Raw genomic sequence first — 20,709 nt, 5'->3', positions numbered from 1 at the left:
TACAGGGACCATATTTATACTGTTGATATGGACGCATCACATACAGAAGAAATTTATTTTAGCAAAGTAAGTAGCTTTTATCACCATGCAGAAGCCAAGGACACTAGAACAAGCTTCAAATAAATAGGAAAATGACATTGTTTCAAACAACTTGCCAGCACTGTTGTAAAAACTGTAATAAGCAAGTAAGATGGCATTGCTCATCATATTTGGGGAAAGCTAGAATAGCAATCGTGTCCTCTATGAATTTCTGATAAGTGATTTAGCTGGGCTGATAAGCAATCTGTACTGAAATACAGTGAGGTCCCTGATGGAACATCTGTCAAACATCTATTCGTTTATATTCAGCAGTTTTCTATAACAGCTATACTATCCCAATTAAGTATACTGAAACTTTCAACATAAAAGGCAAGTGCTATTTCCATATTTTCATGCACACAAGTTTTATTCACTCATGCAAGTACTAAATAAAATCTTATTATAGCATCACTTTGTAGATGTATTCACGTTATGTCCATGGGAACATGGACATGTTCAAACTCAGAACAGCTTTGTCTGCATTACCATATTGTATATTAATAAAAACATACTAGAAATGATTTCCTCTCAGCTCCTTTGCATTGCGTTCATGTTCTGTAATATGTACCAAATACAGCCTTTGTCCAGCATAAGATCATATAAATTTGGGCATTGGATGAATTCCACTGCAGGAGAGGAGGAGAGAGTTTCATTATAACTATGAATGTTTCTGAAGATGAGTTTATGCCCAGTTACTCATCAAAAAGTGAGGGCACAGGCTTGTCTAAGGTGTTACTATCTTTGGCCGTGTGTTTTTAAATAAAGTTATATTATAATTCATCAGCGTGCCACATTTGACTACCCCTGAAATTCACCTCCCCAAAAAACCCGAGGCTGGAATTTACCTGTAAGTGTTCCAGAGAAAGAGCCTTAGCAGATAAAGTCAACAGTGTCTTGATAAGTGGAGGGGTCTCTGAGCCTGTTAGCTCAATTGGAGTGATAAGAACTACCTGAATTTGATATCTTTGCTAATCTAAAATGTCACTTCCATAATACATATTTCATTTAGAATCCAGGTAGGGTTTATAGTCCATAAATGTTTATTCTGATTTGCAGAACAATATAAAATTAAAAGAAGAGAGCATCTAGTACTTTTAAGAAAAGTGCATGTATTTTTGAAAGTTGACCTATTGCTGAATTCTGTTGGTTTAAGCTTTAAAAGAAAGGGATAGGCTTCTAGTCTAATGAATAGATGGCAACACAAAATTAAGTGAATGCTCCACATCACTGATCTTTCATTGTTGTGGTGAATTAATCATGGAGAAAGGGTGCAGAAAGCTTTCAATAAATATATGTTCAACAGCTAGTCTTCCCTAAGGGACTTCTACTTCTGAAATCAAATGCAACAACCTCTGGGCTCTAATTGATTTCTTTCTTGATCCTTGCAGAAATTGACGTGGAAATCTAGACAAGCTGACGTAGACACATGCAGAATGAAGGGAAAACATAAGGTAGGCAATTTTCATTTCTCCTGCATCTGCCACTTTAGTTTAGTTGCTTCACTGTTATCTCAGGCTGCTGTCTGTGATGTGGAATGGATCATGCCATTCACTTCTTGCCAGTAATTGCTTTTTCCATCAACTTACTGAAGGCTTTAATTTGCAAAAATAGTTTACTTTTAATGTGATAAAACATTACGACAGGAGCCACAGCAATATCCTGAAATACTTAAAGCACTGAGGATTTTGGACTTAATGCTTAGTGTACTGATTTAGCTTACCACTGTCTCAAAAGCCAAGTGCTGCTGTCCATCCTCCTGCAGGAGTTGACTGAGAAATTTGTGTAAAGCATCCGAAAGCATGAATGTGTACAGTTGTAGAAGGACTGTTTCTCACACCAATTTTACCCTACTCTAACCTGTGGCTAGCACAAGTGATATCAGAATAAGATGCAGAGTCTTTGATTCTTTACACCTGCTTCCCCTTCCAGTTGCAGATGCTTTATGCCAATATATTGCACTGGTGATGGTACTGTCTTGCAGCAGCACAGATGAGAAGAAGATCACGCTTATCACTCTTGAGGAAAGCCAGCAGCATTCAAACAAAATTCACCTATGTGAACAATAGCAAAATCTGAGCTGTAATGTGAATATTGTATCTTCAGTTCTTTGTAACCATTTTTAAACCACTAGAATATAAATCAGTGGCATCTTGCTCATTGTCAGTTAAACATAGTTGAAATAAAGCCCAGAATATCACAGTGGCTACCAGCCAATTTCATTTTAGACCTGACAATGAAATATCAGGGCATAAAAATAAAACCAGACACCCAAAATGCAGTAGCTGAAATACTTTTTATTATTTTTCTTCAGGATGAATGTCATAATTTTATTAAGGTTCTCCTAAAAAGAAATGAGGATACATTGTTTATCTGTGGAACCAATGCATTCAACCCATCTTGCAGGAACTACAAGGTATGCGATCCATTTGTGGGATTTCATTTATGCCTTCCTTGTCTTTCAGTTGGATTTATTGTGACTATGCTGGCAACATGAGATTGTCATTCAGCAGTGCATCATTTGACTCTGTAGCATTTATCCTGACTTGTTTCAATGCTACAGAGCTCAGTGTTGATTGGATTTCTGAGGGTTGCTTGGATTGATTACCTACTTTTTTGCAACTCCTGCACATCAGAGTTTATTGCCACTTTGCCTTGTCCTCTATAGGTGCAGAGTCCTTCAGATCCTTGCCTGGGGATGTGGTCAGTCCTCAGAAGGCTCCTCAGCTTGTCACTGACACCCACATACAGTCATAGACTAATGCTGAGGGTTACCTCTGGGGTAACATGCTTTAAATGTTGTACTGTTCTCAATCCCAGTGCAAGTTCTCAAGACACTTGAGGGCTTAGCACAGCAAAACCTGGGAAGAATAGTGTTGGAGACACAGCGGATATGGAAGCTTTGGAAATCCTATGGTATTGTGTGCTGTAAAAGTGATTGACAGCACACCTCCTCAGAGAAAGGTACAGCATGAGGCTGGTGTATTCTTCACTAGCTGGGGATGTGGAAAGCCAAAATATTATCTAGACCAGTGTAGAAAACTCTGCAGGTCAATGGATACCTGACATTAATTCCTTGACCCCAATTTCTTCCTTTGACATAGTGTGTCCCTGTCATCTGCATTTTAACAGGACCTGTTTATTAAAGTATTTCCCATTTTCTCAGGCTTGCACCAGTATAATCTGATATAACCCCCAACAGTGGATGTCTCTGGAGTAGCTTTGAAATGAATTCATTTAGTCCCTTGATATCCAGACTCTGCTTTTCCAGGCACTTCTATGTCCCACAGGTCATTTCTCATGCTTCTTCAGGAAAAAGAAAATTCAGCTTTGTTAATGCTGCTTCTAATAAAGTCATGGCACATTTCTCATGCATTTCATTGGATTCAGAGTTATTGTAAAAAACAGAATAAAGATATTAACAACGAGGAAAACTACTTCCTTAGTGGTATTCGATGTGAGTGCTGCACTTCCTTGCTTTTTTCTGCAATGCTGCTTTACCTTGTTTTGTCACTGTGATTGTCATAATCTAGGAAACACAGGAGAGAAGCTCAGCTTAGCTTTTCCTTGCAATCTGTGGAGGAAGAATCAAACTTGAATAAAAACACAAGCTTATGTCATGCTAACTGTGTGGTACAGGTAGCTGCCCTGTACCTGCCACTTCTTCTTTCTTTCCTTTCCTGGCATCTCACTCCAAGCACGCAATGAAGCTTCTCGGTCTCAGCGCTGTATTTAGTCTTCCAGCACAACTTGTCGTTTTTCAGCTCTCGATGCCATTAATGAAGCAACAAATCTCAACCACTCCCCTTGCTAGAAAGCTGTCTTTTAATACAGACTCAGGCTTCCTGGGCATCCTGGTGTGAGGGATATAAATGGCCCTCCTCACTCTTATGCAGATGTTTCGTTCCCCCTGGTGCATGGCCTCTGCAGTCTGTCTCACCCATCACTGGGCTGCAGGGGCTGGAGAGGGATACCTCTGGGAGTCAGCAGAAGGTCTCTCCAACACCTGCCCTGGATTTTCCTCCAACTGCTTTTGCATTATACAGAGAGAGTGGTAGAGATGTGCCAAACAGAAAGCAGGGCTGTCCCTCCACACTGCCCGTGGAAGTGTGGTCAAGCCTGGGGTGTGGGGCTTAGAGAGGGGAAAAGAGTTCAGGACTGAAGCTCGTTTCCTCTCACCATCACGTGAAGTGCTTTTCATCCCTTGAGTAAACACAACTAATTCCCTTCAGAGTGGATTTTGACAGAAAGATACATGACAGAAAACAAAGGATGACAAATTGTCCACTGGAGGACTTGGGTGCTGTAACATACGAGCTAAAAGTTGATTGGAGTAGTTGATGGTGCTGGGTGGGTTATTTTTCAATGCTGTGTGAATCTGTACTCTGTGTGATTTATACAGTATGAGCTGCTCAAGTTACTTGAATATGCTAGAAAGATTCTTATACCCAAAATACGGTAGTATAAGAATCTTAAAAGAGATAAGAACGGTACCTTTCCCCCATAGCTCACTAAACCCTCTTGAACTTAGCGTAAAGTTGATCTGTATATTTGTATCATTATCAGTGCCGGGGGTGAATTTATTTCCCACGAGTTGCACTTAAGCCTCAGATTTTACAATTCCTGCACAGATTAATTCTTGCCTGATGGTAAGAGGATTTCTCCGTGACACAGACTCAGCTGATGCAGTAAGACTTGGAGAGCATCCTTCTGAGTATGCAAATCAAGGAAGAGAGCACCACTGTTGAGACTAGAGCAGAAGGATCTCCGGACTTTGAGGAGAAAAAGGCACACACAGATAATTGTCCTAGTGTTGTTTCTTCTGACTGCTGTGGCTTGCAGTCTTTTCTGTGTATAAGAGCGCTTCTGTTGGATCACTGTTGAGGATAAATTTTGAATCCCTGCCAGAACCACAGACCACATAGCCTGCTAGAGTTCAACAGGAAGCTTGTGTACAGATAAAATATAGACTGAAGACTTTTGTAAAATGTGTCGGGGTAAGAGTGATTAGCTCCAAAAGAATGCCTGACTTATTGGATGCACTCTCTTCAGACCTATTTTATTTAACACCATGATTTTTGTTAGGTTTTCAATTCATAATCAGGAGGACAGTTAGAGAAAGGGCCTTCCTCCCTGCCCAGAAAAGAAACACTGTCATAAGCCTCATCCTGGGTAGGAAGTTTTGTTTCTTTACCTGAGGAGCTCCCTTTCGTTTTTCAGATGGATACCCTGGAGTTCCTGGGAGATGAATTCAGTGGAATGGCCAGATGCCCATATGATGCAAAGCATGCCAACGTTGCGTTGTTCGCAGGTAAAGTGACAGACATAGACTTTCTGTCCTGCAGCCCAGGCTTGCCATAGCTCTGTGTCTCTTGCGTCCGAAATGCCAAAATCTATGAGGTGCCAAATGGAGTGAATAATGACTAAAAATAGGGGGGCATAAGGAAATCACTAGCATGGAAGCCTTCCCTTCTTTGGGATTAACTTCACTATCGTAAACATTGCCCCTGGTTCAATATTTCAGTATTTCCTGGATTCATCATAGTATGTTGCCAGACCGGTGTGAGGCACCATTTCTGGCTGCCTTCAGCTTCTGCGAAAATCAAGGAAAGTCAAGGTTTGTGTGAACCTTAATGAGGAGCAGGCAGGATATGCTCTTTAACAACTCTAAGCTTAAGTTAACTTTCATAATAAAAGGAAGTTAGGGAACATTCTGTGATGTGCCCTTTTGTAGATCTAGAAGGAAAGGGAAGGTGATTTTATTTTAAAGCAGAAAACATCTCAATGTGGTGTTAACCAGTTGTTGTAGACAGAGGGGAGAAGCGCAATAGTTAATAATGATTATGCATGCAGCAGAATACAGTTAACTGATGTCTACTACAATAGTTAAAAAAAAGAGTGTTTATTAATGGGGTTAATTTGGACTGTTGATTGTGTGGTATTTTTGTATGAATTCATGAATTCCTGATTAAATTGTTTCTTTATTGAACTTCTCTTAGTGTGAACCCTGCTGTTCTTTTCTTAGATTTAGCTGTAAAATAGGCAGTAAAGATAATACAGAACTCACCCATGATACTGTCACTCCTCTTCAGCAGGTGTGTGTTAGCAGAGCCTGGGTGCTCACATGGAAATACTTCAGCTATTCCTGTGAAGACTGAAGACTGTGCAAGTAATTCAGCCACTCTTAACTGAGTCTGTGGCTGAAGGGCTGTATTAAGCACTACTGTGTTTGAGATGGCATCATCAGCCTCACAAAGGAGAGATTTTATAGCAGATTGCAATGTATTGGGTTTTTATAGTTTAATTAAATGGGTCCTTTTGTTTCAAAAATAACAGTGGTAGTATACGCAATTCCTTAATTACAGTCAAAAGAACATAAAGGAGAAATTCTCTGATTGTAGCAGGTAATTCATAAACCGTGGAAAGAGAGAGACACCTTCAGAGAGGGATTTATCCCATGTGTCTCAGATTCCCTGTCCTTAGGGCAGTCCGAATGACCTTTCATAAGGACCTTTCTCATTGTACTAGTCAAGAAAGCACTCACAACCAACTTAATGCAAACATTTACCTTGCATGCAGCTGAGGTTTGATAAGGTGACTCTCACTCTCTCACTGAAGAAATCCTCTCTTTATTTGAAAATAAAAAGAATATTTATAGAAATGATCATACTCTTTCATGATGATTCAGAATAAATTTGATACTGTTCAAAGAAATTCTCGTAGAATATACCGTGTAAATCTGCTAGCTTCAGAAAATGACTGTGTGATATGCCATACATATTGATACCTATGATAAATTTTCAGAGTGGAAAGCAGTTTCAGAGCAGTTTGGGGCACTAATCCAGCAGCTTATCCAAGTCTGTTGGGTGCACTTATATGAATATGGCTCTTCTTGCAGTCTGTAAGCTATTACAGCTGATGTGTGCGAATGTAATTGGTCACATGGCCTTCAAGAACTTGGCAGGAAAGAAAATAAATGTGTGATTGTATTAAGATGAGTTCAGACATCCATATCTAAACAATTCAGCTTTTTATTCTATTTTAAAATTGTTTTTAGTATCTGCTTTTTTTGTAATTTTTTTTTCTGGTTTTGCTAAGAAAAATAGGCCATTTTTAAATAGCCAAATAATGATGGGAATTGTGGGGCTCAGAAAAAAGAGTACAGTCCTGCTAATAAAAAACAGTCTGATTTTTAAAACTTGGGCTGAGAGTTGAAATTAAACGTTGTCTGTAAGTGCAGTGAGGAGAGCTTGGCCAATAGAAGCCTCTGCTTTGTCCTGTGTGTGTCCTCTGTGCTGGTGCCCTCAAGGCCCAGCACCAACATAATTTCTGTCAAAGGACATCTAGGCCATTCTGGTTTTTATGTAGACTCAACAGAAACATAAGTTGCTGTCCTGCTGCCGCCATGCTTGTGCTCCTACCAGACATCGTGTTCCAAGATCTGTCTCACACGTGGAAACAGCCCTGTGCAGTTACCATGACCTGCAAACAGATTAGACAACAATTATCATTTAAAAATGTTGTTGGATCTCATGCTTTTACCGCCTGACAGTTTTGTATCTTCTGGTTGTCGTTGCGGTGCCATTTTGTAGACCCTTTCTTATCGCTTTTCCTCTGGTTCTTTAAGAGAGACGAATGCATAATTCATGTGGGAAATGCCGAAAATGCATTTTTGAGAAGAAACATAAATGGGCAATCCTCCTCCATCGCTTTGCAATCCTGTTTCACTATTTAATTTTTTGCTAGTGATCTCTGGCAGAAGAGAGGTGCTCTCAAAGGGGGAAATTTGCATAACTGTCAATTAGCTGACAGTCCCTAAGACCTGTCTGGTTTGTCCTCCCAGTTAAAACTAACAGTTCTGTCGCAGCTTCCTCATATTCTGCTCATACAGGTAGGCAGAATTTATGAATTTATCAGCACTGAACCAAAGGCATGGGGAGTGAAACTGGATAGGGTAGTTCAGTATGACCTACCTAAACTGGAGAAGAGTAACTCCATAAGGTTTCTTCTCCCACAGCAGGCCTCCGAAATTACTGTTTTGAAAACTGGTGACTTTCTTGTTCAGTGCTCAGGCCCCTTTACTTAGCTGGATTTTTCCAGTGTTCCTAAGGAGATTGTGATGATTTCGTTTGCCCATCTCATTTGACTGATGAGAGAAAGCAATTATATTATTTCTAATGCTCCTCCCCTCTTCTTTCCTTCCTCCCCAGAGGGAAAACTGTATTCTGCCACAGTGACCGACTTCCTTGCAATAGATGCAGTCATATACCGGAGCCTTGGAGACAGCCCAACTCTGCGGACAGTTAAACATGACTCAAAGTGGTTGAAAGGTAGATAAACAAACAAAACGAAAAAAGCAGCATTTCTGATGAGAGTCTTGGATTCCTGACAGACCTCTCTTGTCATTTCGTTTCACCAACGCTTTCTGGCAGAACGAAGGAACTAAATTACATCTCTTACTTAATGCTGGTCTGTTTATCTCTTTCCCTCTTCTCCTGACCCCAAGTTACTAGACCGGACAGAAACTGTGAGCATGGTAGATCAGAATATATATTCCAATGAGCTTTCCAGGCTGAAATCCATCAGTTTACAGCTGTTGGCTGTAAAGGTTGGAACTTGCAGGGCTCAGTGTGCTTGGCCTGTGTTTTAAAATATTCCTGCCCCAGGAATGTGTTAGGTATCAGTCAAGGCTCCATGAAATATAGAGGGTTTGTCCTGGAACATTAAGATTCATCAATGAAAATAAAATAATGGGAATATTGCACAAAGCCTTTCTTTTATGGTTCCTACGGACTCTACAGCTGCCATTGAATTAGGCAATTTCTGTGCTCTAAATGCCCTCATTGTTAGGATCGGTGCTGTTTAGTTTCACGTAGGCGTTATGAATAGTTAGCATTTGGAGTGGTTTTAACAGTGAGCAAAGCCATAGTTTGAAGTCTTTTTCTGCATGCAGAAATGTTTTGCCAGGTGTCGACTTTAGCTGTCCCACTTTGCTTGGTGCTAAAGACACGTGTGGGCAGAAACAGTTAAATGGTTTGTTATTCTCTCCTCACACCGCCTGTGTGCCGTAAAGAGCACTGCTTGGACCCCTCAGGCATACCATTATATATTGCCTTTCCTCATACTCCACACAGGGCAGACGTATTAGTGGCAAACACTTAACTACCTTGCAGTGATGTTGCACAGACTTGTCCCCAGCTACCCTGTCCCCAGACAGTGATTCTTCTGCAATGGTGATGTTTCTAGTTCTATCAACAGAGTAAGTTTGTGGGCCTTTCACCTTTAGATGTTTAGTGTGAATGTCTTTGGCATCTCTTTGTGTGCTATATGCTGTAGGTGGTGCCTAAATAGGGTGTTTTGGTTTATTTTTTAGAACCATACTTTGTCCAGGCAGTGGACTATGGCAATTACATTTACTTCTTCTTCCGGGAAATAGCAGTGGAGTACAACAGCATGGGAAAGGTAAGGGCAAAACATCGCCTTGAATGACTTTGTCAGATTCAGGAGGAGGAAAACATATGCTATTCTTGGACCAATGCTGTTAGGAGTGGCCTTGAAACGAGAACCATAAATCATGATGACAAGGTCATCATTTTGAGAAGATTCCTATTGCTCAAGCCAAAAGGTTGGTTGGAGTGAAACATTGCACTGTCTTGAAAGGAAACAGGGTGGTTTCTTACAGGGACAGTAAATGCTGGAATCTCTTTTCTCAAATCCTAAAAAGCACAAGACGAACGTAGTTAGTTCAGCGTAGTAGCTAATTGTTAAAAATGGGTTCCAAAGCAGGGAGATATTTTTCTTTAAGAAATCTGAATTGGAATGCTGAGTAAACGGGGGCAGGAATTTTGTGCTCTGCCGTTCTGCAAGGAATAATTAAACACTTTCTGCCTTTTTGCTAATTTCACAATACAATAGCTTTCTGACTAAGCAGTCAGAAAAGCTGACCAAGGTCACAAAGGTGGAGGGCAGGAATAAAAGCCCAGCAAGATTTGCATAGTTTTTAAGTGCTGAAAACACAAGAGTCAGAGCAGGCAGCGTGGGTTGGAGGGATTGTGAATATAAAATGTGCTTTTGTTTGGGGAAATAGAAAGCTAAGCAGTCTGTATGGAAATGAGTTTTGTATGGGTTGAGAACAGATCTCCTGAAGGATTTATGGCTGTATAGTAAATGCCACAGCCTTATCTTTTATAGCACACTGTTCCAAAGCTGAATTTCTCTGTTTCTTATTTGTCACAGATTATGGAAACGTGGGATTAAATTAAGCACCTTGCTGTGTTATTCCAACTGTTTTAAAAGCAGAATGCCAACAAAGTCTTTCAGTTCAAACAAACATTTCATTTTCTCCATTATTTTTGCTCTACTCCTTCCAGGTAGTTTTCCCAAGGGTGGCTCAGGTTTGCAAAAATGACATGGGAGGATCTCAGAGAGTGCTGGAAAAACAGTGGACTTCCTTTCTCAAGGCTCGTTTGAACTGCTCAGTTCCTGGCGATTCACACTTCTACTTTAACATACTGCAGGCAGTTACAGATGTTATCCATTTCAACGGCCGGGATGTTGTTTTAGCAACCTTCTCCACTCCATATAATAGGTAATAGGCGCAATAACCTTTTACCTTCTGGTTCCTTTATGTTTTGCTTTTCACTGCGGTTTCTTTTTACTTTATGAAGGTAGAAGAAGTGATTACTCATACAATGTAATTACTATGTAACTCGGGCTTACTGGTAGTTTGTGTTTCACTTTAAGATACCCTGGTATTGCTTACTGCATTTTATATCTGATAATTTAGAGCAGCTTTCAGCCATTTACTATCTGGACACACTCCTTGGACGTACTTTTCTTTACATGGGAGTAACTCAGACTGGCCACCAAGAAGTTTAGCAGCGTGTAACTTGCAGAATATTATTCCATACAGAAAATACAATTATTTTTTTTCTCACAGAAAAAGGACTGCATCTGTCCTGTTTACATTTAAACCCCCAAGAATCACTTTAAGTAGTACTCCTACTACTTAAGGAAGTACTCCTTCCCTTTATTTCACGCGTCCCTACTGACTCTTGTATTTTCTCCTGGGAGGGCCAAGATCCTAAGCTGTCCTGCTGGCTGGGGAGGAAGGTCCCCAGAACACCTGTATTTCATTGTTCACAAGGTTTTCCAAAAGCATCTGTTCATCTGGAAAGAATTTATTACCACTACACATTATAAGATGTTTCTCCAGAAGTTATTCAAGAGTAACTGTATCTAATTATTGAAGTCTCCCAGAGAAGTTAAAAAAATAGTAGCATTCTAATTAAAAAATATATTGCTGTTTCACAGAGTAACGTTTGAGCTGAAAGGGGAACTTTATAGCTGAAATTCATCTGGTTTTGCTGTACACTCACCACCTCTTGTCAAAGCCTGAGCTCAGTGAGGTCATGCACAGAACTGACTTCAAATGAGAGTAAGCCCAGGCCTGTAATGTATAATCGCTGCTTTTGACATTGAAACAATAAGAACTGCAATGGAATAATTATGCCACCAGTAGGGAATACAGGCTTAAATTAAGACGATCCCTTTTAAGCTGGCTTAATGAAAACAATTGAACAAACAAAGATTCAGCACCAGAAAATAGGTTGTATTTTGAGATTATCTCAAAATTGAGATTGTCCTCCCGCTCTTTTAATATTTCCTGTGGTGTGTCATGAATAATACTTTTTCTTAAACCCTGCATTTTAAAATCTAAGTACTTGGTGTTAAAATCAAAGTACTATTTTATGGACCCCAGTTTTTGCCAGACATTGAAGAGGCCAGGAAGGCACATAGGTTTGGAGACACCTCATTAACAGGCCTACCTCTGACATGGATGCATCTCTCATTCCTTCTCCACTGAGGAAGAGCTGCAACAAATATCTTTGATCCCTGGAACAAATCTTTCCCCTAGACTGAGCTGGAAGAAATTCCCCAGTCTAACCTGAGGTCACCCAGGGTAGGAGCTGGTTATGGGTTTTAGTCCAGTGGTTGGGAGGTGGCTTGGCTGTGATCCACAGTCTTCCATCCGTATGGCTTTATCACACTGTGGACCCACAGACTTCCATCCTTAAGAGTAAAAGCTGTTCCAGCCTTCTCACTGCAGCGATCCCTCCATCACTATGTAGTTATGTGTTGCACACAGTTCTCAGCACTTTTAGATCTGTATAGCACACCTCAAGATTTTTGGGTGGTTTTCTCTTTAGGGCTTAATTAAACAAAATGCAAAACCTTCTGCCTGGAGTGAGTCTTCGAGAGTGAGGTCCTGTGTATGACCAAATATACCCAACTCTTACATCAACATATGTGTGGCTGCCTTCATTTCAGACTCTTGCTGTGTGATATCATGTTAATATAGAGCTTTGAAATTTCATTCTATGTAAAAACACAATCCATGGAGATCGAAGTAGGACTAAAAGTGTCTCCCAACTTGTTGCTTCCTTCAGTAATAAGCATTTTGAAACCTTTTAGTATTCAAACAGTTATTTTTCTATCAATTTATATATCTTTATGAGTTTAGTTTTATTCTCTGTTAACAGTATTACATTTTTTGTTTGGTGTATAATAATCTACTAGCTAAAAGCCAGATTGAAAGCCTCAGCCAGCTGGGTTCATGCTATTTACTTGATAAAATCAAGTGGTGAAAGTCAGACACGAATACAGTAGTTCATGTGTGAAAAAATGAAAGGCGGATAAATGAATAATTCATGCTTCCAAGTGACTGACCATGGGAAACCCCTAAGCCTTTCAGAAAGTATGTAGGTAAGGATATAATTATGTTTAGACAATGCTATCATGCAGTTGCATGCAAATAATCAAAACGTTGAAATTTACAACTTTATAGTCTAAAAATAAAATTGAATTTGCTTCTATAAGCTCTTTACACCTCATTGAGTTAAGCAAATTCGTGAGCATAGTTAACTCCTTTCCACTGGGAAAACTTAGTGGAGATCAGGCTGTGGGAGAATGGAGTAATAATGTGTAAATACCAGGTCAATGGCACTTTGCAGCATGCTCCCAGTTTGACAGCACCAACTTCTGAACTGTCCGCCGTCTACTTCTGAGGCATGACAGGGACTGCGAGAATTAATACCGAGAGCTGTTATGACTTACAAGAACTTAAATTTCCAAATAATGGGCTCTGAATGAGACTGTCTATTACTCATCATGCATTGCCAGTGGTACCCAGAGTTTCCCAGATTCTTCCCCTCCTTCAAAAGTATTGCAATTATTTCTTTCTATAGAGTCTTTTGAAACAAATTGTGCTGGCAGGAGCTGTCTGCTGATTGGTATATTTCAGGCTTTTCCATGGCACTGGCTTTTCCTGTCAATGCTCAGAGGTTACAGAGTTCAGGATTGGGTAGCCTGTGACAGGAAGACTTCTATACAGCGTGTTTTCCTCTCAAGATTTTATGCATAACTGCAGAATGAGTAACAATTTCTGGGAAATGTCACTTTGCAGCATCCCTGGCTCTGCAGTCTGTGCCTATGACATGCTTGACATCGCCAATGTATTTACTGGGAGATTCAAAGAACAAAAGTCTCCAGACTCCACATGGACACCTGTTCCTGATGAACGAGTGCCCAAGCCCAGGTATGTTTCATGTATAGTGATACTGTCCTGTTCCTGCATGTAGAACAGGGTTTTGATAATTTGAACAGCCGTGTAAGATGCAGATACAATTGAAGATACATATTGTAGCAGTAAAATAGAAGTTGCGTTGTGTTTGGATCTAAGGTATGTGAGTGAGAATTTTTCCACTTAAACAAGATTTGTGTAACATAAATCAGGCTGGCGTCAGATCCACTTGGTCAGGGTAATTTATCACTTAAGAGTGGTGTGAGTTACACACCTGTTGCAAATTGGTTCAGTCATAGATATATCTCATTACAAAGCCTGCACCAGTTCTGCAGTGTGCTATTCTGTGGTTAACATGCAATTTATGTGCCAGAGAGGGTGCATCATATGGAGAAAAAAAGCAGAATTCCATCAAAATGGAGATTCAGCTTACCTCCTTCCTCCTATGAGTTGTTTTCCCTGCTTCCAGTTCCTTCCTGTTTGCCTGTGGCTCCTCTATTACACTCTCTTCATATTTTGTGCAAGTACCAGTTTCATACAAGTTGCTGTTGACAGCCACTTGTTAACTCGTTTACACCACTGGCATTTTGCTCGGAGAATATGATATGAATGTAGATAAAGCAAATTCATTTATCTCAGTCAAGTTCTACCACTCAAATTTATGTTTTACATTGCTTGTGATACCTTACATAACTTAAAAATACATCTGAAGCTCTGTGGTGGCAACTGAGCTTCTGCCTAAACCCAAATTTGGCCCATTGTGTTTCAGAGTTGCCGAGTATAGTATTTCTGTGCTGTCTTTATTCTGAAGTTGTCACTCAAGATAAGAGCTTGGAGGTGACTGGAAAATCTGGTAAAATCTGTGTCTGTTTTTGCTGAGAGCCTTAGTGAGGCACCTGCTAGCACTGTTGGTGGATTTTCTTCTCCTTTTTGCTGTGTTTCGACAACTCGTTGACATGATGGGCTGCCTTGGTATTGCTAGGCCGCACAAGGGATCCGAGGTCCTTTGTTTGCAACTTACTCAGATAGACAGTATGGGTAGGGAAGGGGGAAAGGAGAACGAGGGATCTTCTCTTTCAGTGGGAAGGAAGAAGAGAAAGTTGCATTATGAGTTCCTGGGATGAGCCAATAGTAGGCTAGCTGTCATGATGAAGATGGGATAATACTGTTCCCTCTAAGGCCACAGGAGGTCATGTGAACTGGATTGGTGAATCATAGAATCACAGAATCATGGAATGGTTTGGGTTGGAAGGGACCTTAAAGATCATCTTGTTCCAACCCCCCTGCCATGGGCAGGGACACCTCCCACTAGATCAGGTTTCCCAAAGCCCTATCCAGCCTGGTCTTCAACACCTCCAGGGATGGGGCATCCACGACTTCCCTGGTTTCATGTAACATTTGGCCATCAATCCACTTAATAGAAATAACATTACTTATAATTTTTGTTGCAATGCACGAGAGGCACAAGACACCTTTGAAATACATTCATTTTTATTTAGATATCTCAGTTTGGTGCAGAAACATTAGTGCTTCTGCTGATCCTAACATTTCTCAGAAACATAGTGGTGTCTTTCGGGGGCCTCACTTTCCTTTTTGGCTGAGGTGCACAGCAGGGTTTACTCAGTTTTATGTTTACTTGATTAAACCAGTTTTGAGATTAAAGCAGGATTAATCCAATCATGTGATTAGGATTTAGAAGGAAATAGGCCTCCAGCTTAGATATACAGAAACTCTAGTGCCACAGTGCCAGGAAGTATAGGCTGTTCCCTAGAGTTCCCTGGGAATGTCACCTCATGAATCAGTGCCCTTGCAAGGACCTGGGAGACCAGTGGAGCCCTTGGTTTCTCCTTCTCTCCCTCTATTCCTAATTCTATATGCAGTTACAAGGCAACCAAAACATTTTGGATAAAGAGAGGCAGAGCACAGAGTCTCTGCATATAGTGTTCATTGCACAACTGTGTAGGATGAGACTGATTGACCCAGCTAGACCCCTTCAATCTCATGCTACTGCCTTCCTACATAACAGTTAGTTACCTGAGGTTTGAGTATTTTTCTGAGTGACAGATAGGATAGGACCAGTGCAATATTTTTTTCAAGTTGGCATTATTCCATTGATGTCAGTGGCTCTACCCACGTAATAGCAGATGAAAATTGGACACTGCAGCCTGCTTAGGAGTCAGTGGTCCATCTTTCATCTTCCCATCTCACAGTGGCTCAAAGGCTTGAAGAGTGATAACGCTCTAGGGAATGGGATCAAGTGGACCTTCTGCTGGAAAAAGTAACCCAAAAAATAATAATAACAGGCAAAGCATTTTGCTGCTTCCTGTGTAGCAATAACCTCTCCAGGCAGGAAGGTTAAGTTACTTCTGAGGAGCAGGGTAGATTTTAGGAATAGGTTGAGCAGATTTGTATTTAAGCTGTCAAAGAATGATTAGATAACATTTCAGTAAAAGTCCTCAGTGTGCTGCCATACTTGAATCATCTCATCCAAAGTGAAAGAAGGGTAAAACCAACGTTTACATGGGTGCTTGCTGGGTTGTTTCTCCAATAATTCTATCAGACAGGACTGTAAGCAGCTTCCTTTCACAAATGCTAAAAAAGATCAACTTCCTTCTATATGTTAGGGACTGCTTTAATTCCAGGAAAGAGCAGTCAACTAGACAAGTTAGAGATCAGAAAGCAGCTGTGCCAGTGGGCAGCATCAAGCCAAATGCACACATGCAGGGTTATGCGCAATGTGAGTGGATGAACTACAAACTCCGTGTGTCATACTCCTGCTGAAGAAATGTCTTTGTGCATTTAACTGACATGTTAAGTCCTTTTGAGTGAAGGATAGAGCAGGATTTTAGGCTTTCCCTTGAGGGGCTGAACAGGTTCCACCAGGCTTCTCAATCCTCCATTTAAACCCTTGTAATGAACATCTGATTTCACTGAGGGCCTCATTACAAAAGGAGATTTGCACTAGGCACCAAATAACTGTTCTGGCTTTATCCTCTTGTTTTATTTAGGCCTGGTTGCTGTGCTGGCTCTACATCATTAGAAAAATATGCAACCTCCAACGAGTTCCCAGATGATACTCTGAACTTCATCAAAACACATCCACTGATGGACGAGGCGGTACCGTCCATTGTCAATCGACCCTGGTTCCTGAGGACAATGGTCAGGTATGTACCTCTAAGTGGACTCTTGTCCTCATCGTAGCTGTCTATTTGTGCTAATAGTCTTGCTCAGAATACTCTCAAACTCCATAAACATCCTTGGTATGCTGGGCATGAATCCAGCTAGGAATGATGGCAGTGCTGAGCAGATGCTGCAGAACTCCCCCAGCAGCTTTCAAGATAGGAAAAAACTTCACTCCTTTCCAACCACGCTGTGCTGAAACCACATCTCAGAGGGGGAAGGTTGACCCGCCTGTCGGCTTATGGGTCAGTGTTTGAGACAGCTCTGTAGAAAACTTTGGGCAAGGATCAGCAGGCAGCCCAGGGATATGTACACAGGATACAAACATGTCTGCCAGGATATGTTCACAGGATATGGAGATGTCTGTCGGGATACGTACTGCTATGTTTTAATGTTTACAGAAGTGCACAGGCAGAAGTAATCACATAATCTGTATCCTTTCTATGGCAACAAGAAAAATAATAGTGAAGAGATTTGAACAAAGACTCATAAATCAGTAAGCCTCAAATACACCGTCCCCTTCCTATCAAAATACGTTCCCACTCTCTGCTGTGGTCACTGTACTACTTATCTACCCTCCACTTGTGAACAGAATAATGTGACTAATTTCTGCCATATTTTCCTCTCTTCCTCCATACAAGGGTAGAGTTTTGTGCCGGGCAGTGCTTAACACTGGAAGGGTATGACTAATGTACCTTTTGTCAGGCTTTTATGTCAAGTTCTGTACTTCCAGACAAAGACAAGAGCAGCAAGCTCTGCAGACTGCTTTCCTTTGTTCACCAGTACCAGATAATTGCTACCAAACCATCAATAAATTGTGTCATCCCAAGGTTCAGTGTTATCTCAGCATTGAACTCTCTTAGTGGTGGTTGTGTGATTATTTTTAGTGAGGTAAAATGCTGTTTAGTGTCTCACTATTGCACTGGCACAGCTTTTCCTGCCAAAAAAGTTGAATGTGTATCAGTTACCATTATTACTGCTTTTAATGTGACAGAGCTTGAAATTAAAAAAAATAAATAAATCACTGTGCTGATTTTCTTCCCCTGCCTGAAGAAGTCACCAGGCTAGTACCTCACTTTTGATTGGAAGGATAATTCCTAAATGGCCTCAGACTCTTAGCACCCCTTCAGCTTTCGTCAAACACTTCCGCTTGCTATTGGACATATGGACATGCAGACAAACACACAAAAATTCCCCACCATTTGAGGAGCCAAACTGGTACAGTCTGTGTTGACTTATAGGGTTATTCAGCTAGGAAAAGTGCTTAAATATGTTACATGGTTGCTAGAAGGCTACCACGCAGTCCTCTGAAGTGGAAAAAGTGAGAAAATAAATGACAATCTAATCCCAAGTGATGCAAAATGCTGTATTGTTATTGTAGGTACCGCCTGACCAAGATTGCTGTGGACTCTGCTGCTGGGCCATATCAGAACTACACCGTGGTTTTCTTGGGATCAGAGAAGGGAATAATCCTGAAATTCTTGGCACGGACAGGAAACAGTGGTTTCCTAAATGACAGCCTTTTCCTGGAGGAGATGAACGTTTACAATCCTGAAAAGTGTGTATCAGATTCATTGTACTCATGTATGGGTGACTTTGAACTTCCAATTTCCCAGAGAGTAGGTTGTCCTACAAAAAGGGAAGTGGTTAAAGAAGCCAAGTTTTTGAGTAATTTTAAATTGTTTGGGGAGGGGATGTCTGCTTATCAGTCTCTACATTGCAATAAGATATTTTTTATTCAGTATGTGTAGAAAATAGCCCATCCTATGCAGCAGTTGATGGATAATTAAAAGTGAAATTCTGCAAAGGAAGATTAATTTACTAATCCCATAAAAAAAACCCTGACTCCTCTCCAAATAACTCAACAACCAGCAAGCTGCTCTCAAAGGGAAATTTCCTGCATTTCAGCCTTCCTCAAATATGCCTAAGGGGGCTTTGAAGTGGGCCATAATCATGCAGAAATTTCAGCTACTTTGAGTGCTCAAGAAGAATAAACACAAAAAAATGAAGGGCCCTCAGAAAGCTTGTCTGGTGTGCCGTCGCTCTCCACTTCTTATTCCCGTCCCATGCATTTTTAATATTCGCTTGTATGTTTATCAGTGGTTTTAGTGTCTATTGTATGTTCTTTTTCCTTCAATTCTACCTTTCTTGGGTTTTTTTTTGTGGGAAGTTTTTGTTGTTTTTTTTTAGTGTGAGGAATCATTAAGTTTTCATCTGGCTTCCCAGCAGAACTCATTTATAACCTTATCTCACTTTTGGTTTTTTTTAACCAGGTGCAGCTACGATGGCGTGGAGGACAAGCGCATTGTGGGCATGCAGCTCGACAAGCCCAGCAGCGCCCTGTATGTCGCCTTCTCCACCTGTGTCATCAAGGTTCCCCTGGGACGTTGTGAGCGTCATGGCAAATGCAAAAAGTACGTGTTTCCTGGTGGCTGTCAGAGTCCTACACACCAGGCATGGGGAAGGCGGGAATGCTCATGAATGCCACCTTGTGCTCTTCTTTCTCAAGGGCCTGCATAGCGTCCAGGGACCCCTACTGCGGATGGATGAAGGAGAGCGGGGCATGCATGCAGCTGGTCCTTGGCTCCAAGTGAGTAAGAGCTCTGGCTGGATGGGCCGTGAAGCTCTGGTGGTGGCGCCAAGCCGTCTTGGGCAGAGCAATTTGAAACATGGGCCTCTTAGGGAAGGAAAAATGTGGGAAGTGTTTGTTTTCTGCCTTATTTGCATTCACCTCTGAAATGTCTCACAAATTTTTTTGGTGTGAACTCTCAGCTGATTGGTAACTGCTGAAGGAGGAGGAAGAAGAAAATGAAAGAGCTGTACTAAAGTCCGCATGTTATTGAAAGGAGGGAACTGGATGGGTATGTCTGGACCAGCCCACACTGGAGCCATCACAGCTGATTAAAGAGGCAATAGAATCCAAATTAAATTACTGAAGCAATTTGTCCACTGAAAACAAAACCAGTCCTTCTAATTTACTGTGCATTACTAAGAGGAATCACAGAGCACAGTAAGAGCTTAAAGCAGATTCAGAGAAGTGCTGGATCTCCCCTTGCTTAACAGTAGAATTTAATTATTTTATAATCATGAAAGTCTGTGAAGGTTTGTTTAAATGTGGTTACTAAAGCCTCCTTGCAGGGAACAGACCCACTTCAGAGCTCTCATTTCTTGGCTGCATCTGACACACCTCATGCTTGCCCACTCTGAGGTACTTCCTCAAGGTCGTGGTGGAAGTGTAGCACAACATCACACAACCTTGGTAGCCTCACAGCCAGCCCCACTTAAGCCTGCTTCTGTACAGGTCTTCAGTATATAAAGGATGAGTTACCATCCCTGTGTTTATGTCTTGTTCTTAATTTGCTATTTCGATTGAAATTGTTTTGTCCACTGCAAATGCTATAGACATATATCTATCTGTATATGCTTCACTACAAGAGCTTGGACTGTTCCTGACTGGACATTTGGTAGAATAATGTTAAAATGCACTTGTGTCCATATCAGGTTTTCTCAGCAATCCAAAAGCACTTGAGTCTTTTTGCACTTCCATGGCAAGTTGTAGAGGACTTCTGTACCTTACTCTTAAAGCAGCTCCCATGTTCATCAATAGATCCATCAAGACAGAGGCAGCACAGCTTGCAGTGATGTAGTACAGAGGCAAGCAAGGCAAGTCACTCTCTGTCCAGCAAATAGCACATAGGAAGGGGATCCAAATCAGCTGTGAAGATTTCTGGTGAACTTCTAAGATAGCCAACAGGAAGCAGAGATGTTAGGTGCCCTCTTGGAGTAGGCAACATTTGAGCAGGGGTTTTTAGAACATGGAGTTGGGAATGAGGTGCTTGCAAGGGTCATTATGCTTCAAGGGCAGGATCCTA

General features: G+C 41.1%; 1 protein-coding gene across 5 annotated transcripts in view; it reads left to right on the top strand.

Moving 5' to 3' along the window:
- The window catches only part of SEMA6A (sema domain, transmembrane domain (TM), and cytoplasmic domain, (semaphorin) 6A), a 117,466-nt gene that overhangs the window by 60,912 nt on the left and 35,845 nt on the right, over positions 1-20,709 (top strand). For all 5 annotated transcript variants that reach the window (XM_014957880.1, XM_014957879.1, XM_014957876.1 and 2 more), the window contains exons 4-15: positions 6-66; positions 1,467-1,529; positions 2,390-2,491; positions 5,296-5,386; positions 8,286-8,405; positions 9,449-9,537; positions 10,446-10,663; positions 13,541-13,672; positions 16,666-16,821; positions 18,219-18,395; positions 19,111-19,251; positions 19,347-19,427. In XM_014957880.1, the coding sequence (XP_014813366.1) occupies positions 6-66; positions 1,467-1,529; positions 2,390-2,491; positions 5,296-5,386; positions 8,286-8,405; positions 9,449-9,537; positions 10,446-10,663; positions 13,541-13,672; positions 16,666-16,821; positions 18,219-18,395; positions 19,111-19,251; positions 19,347-19,427 (1,431 nt within the window). The remainder of the gene's footprint in view (positions 1-5; positions 67-1,466; positions 1,530-2,389; positions 2,492-5,295; positions 5,387-8,285; positions 8,406-9,448; positions 9,538-10,445; positions 10,664-13,540; positions 13,673-16,665; positions 16,822-18,218; positions 18,396-19,110; positions 19,252-19,346; positions 19,428-20,709) is intronic.

This window comes from Calidris pugnax, unplaced genomic scaffold, assembly GCF_001431845.1.
Source record: "Calidris pugnax isolate Ruff unplaced genomic scaffold, ASM143184v1 scaffold358, whole genome shotgun sequence".
NCBI lineage: Eukaryota > Metazoa > Chordata > Aves > Charadriiformes > Scolopacidae > Calidris > Calidris pugnax.
This window is presented reverse-complemented; position numbering and strand designations above follow the sequence as displayed.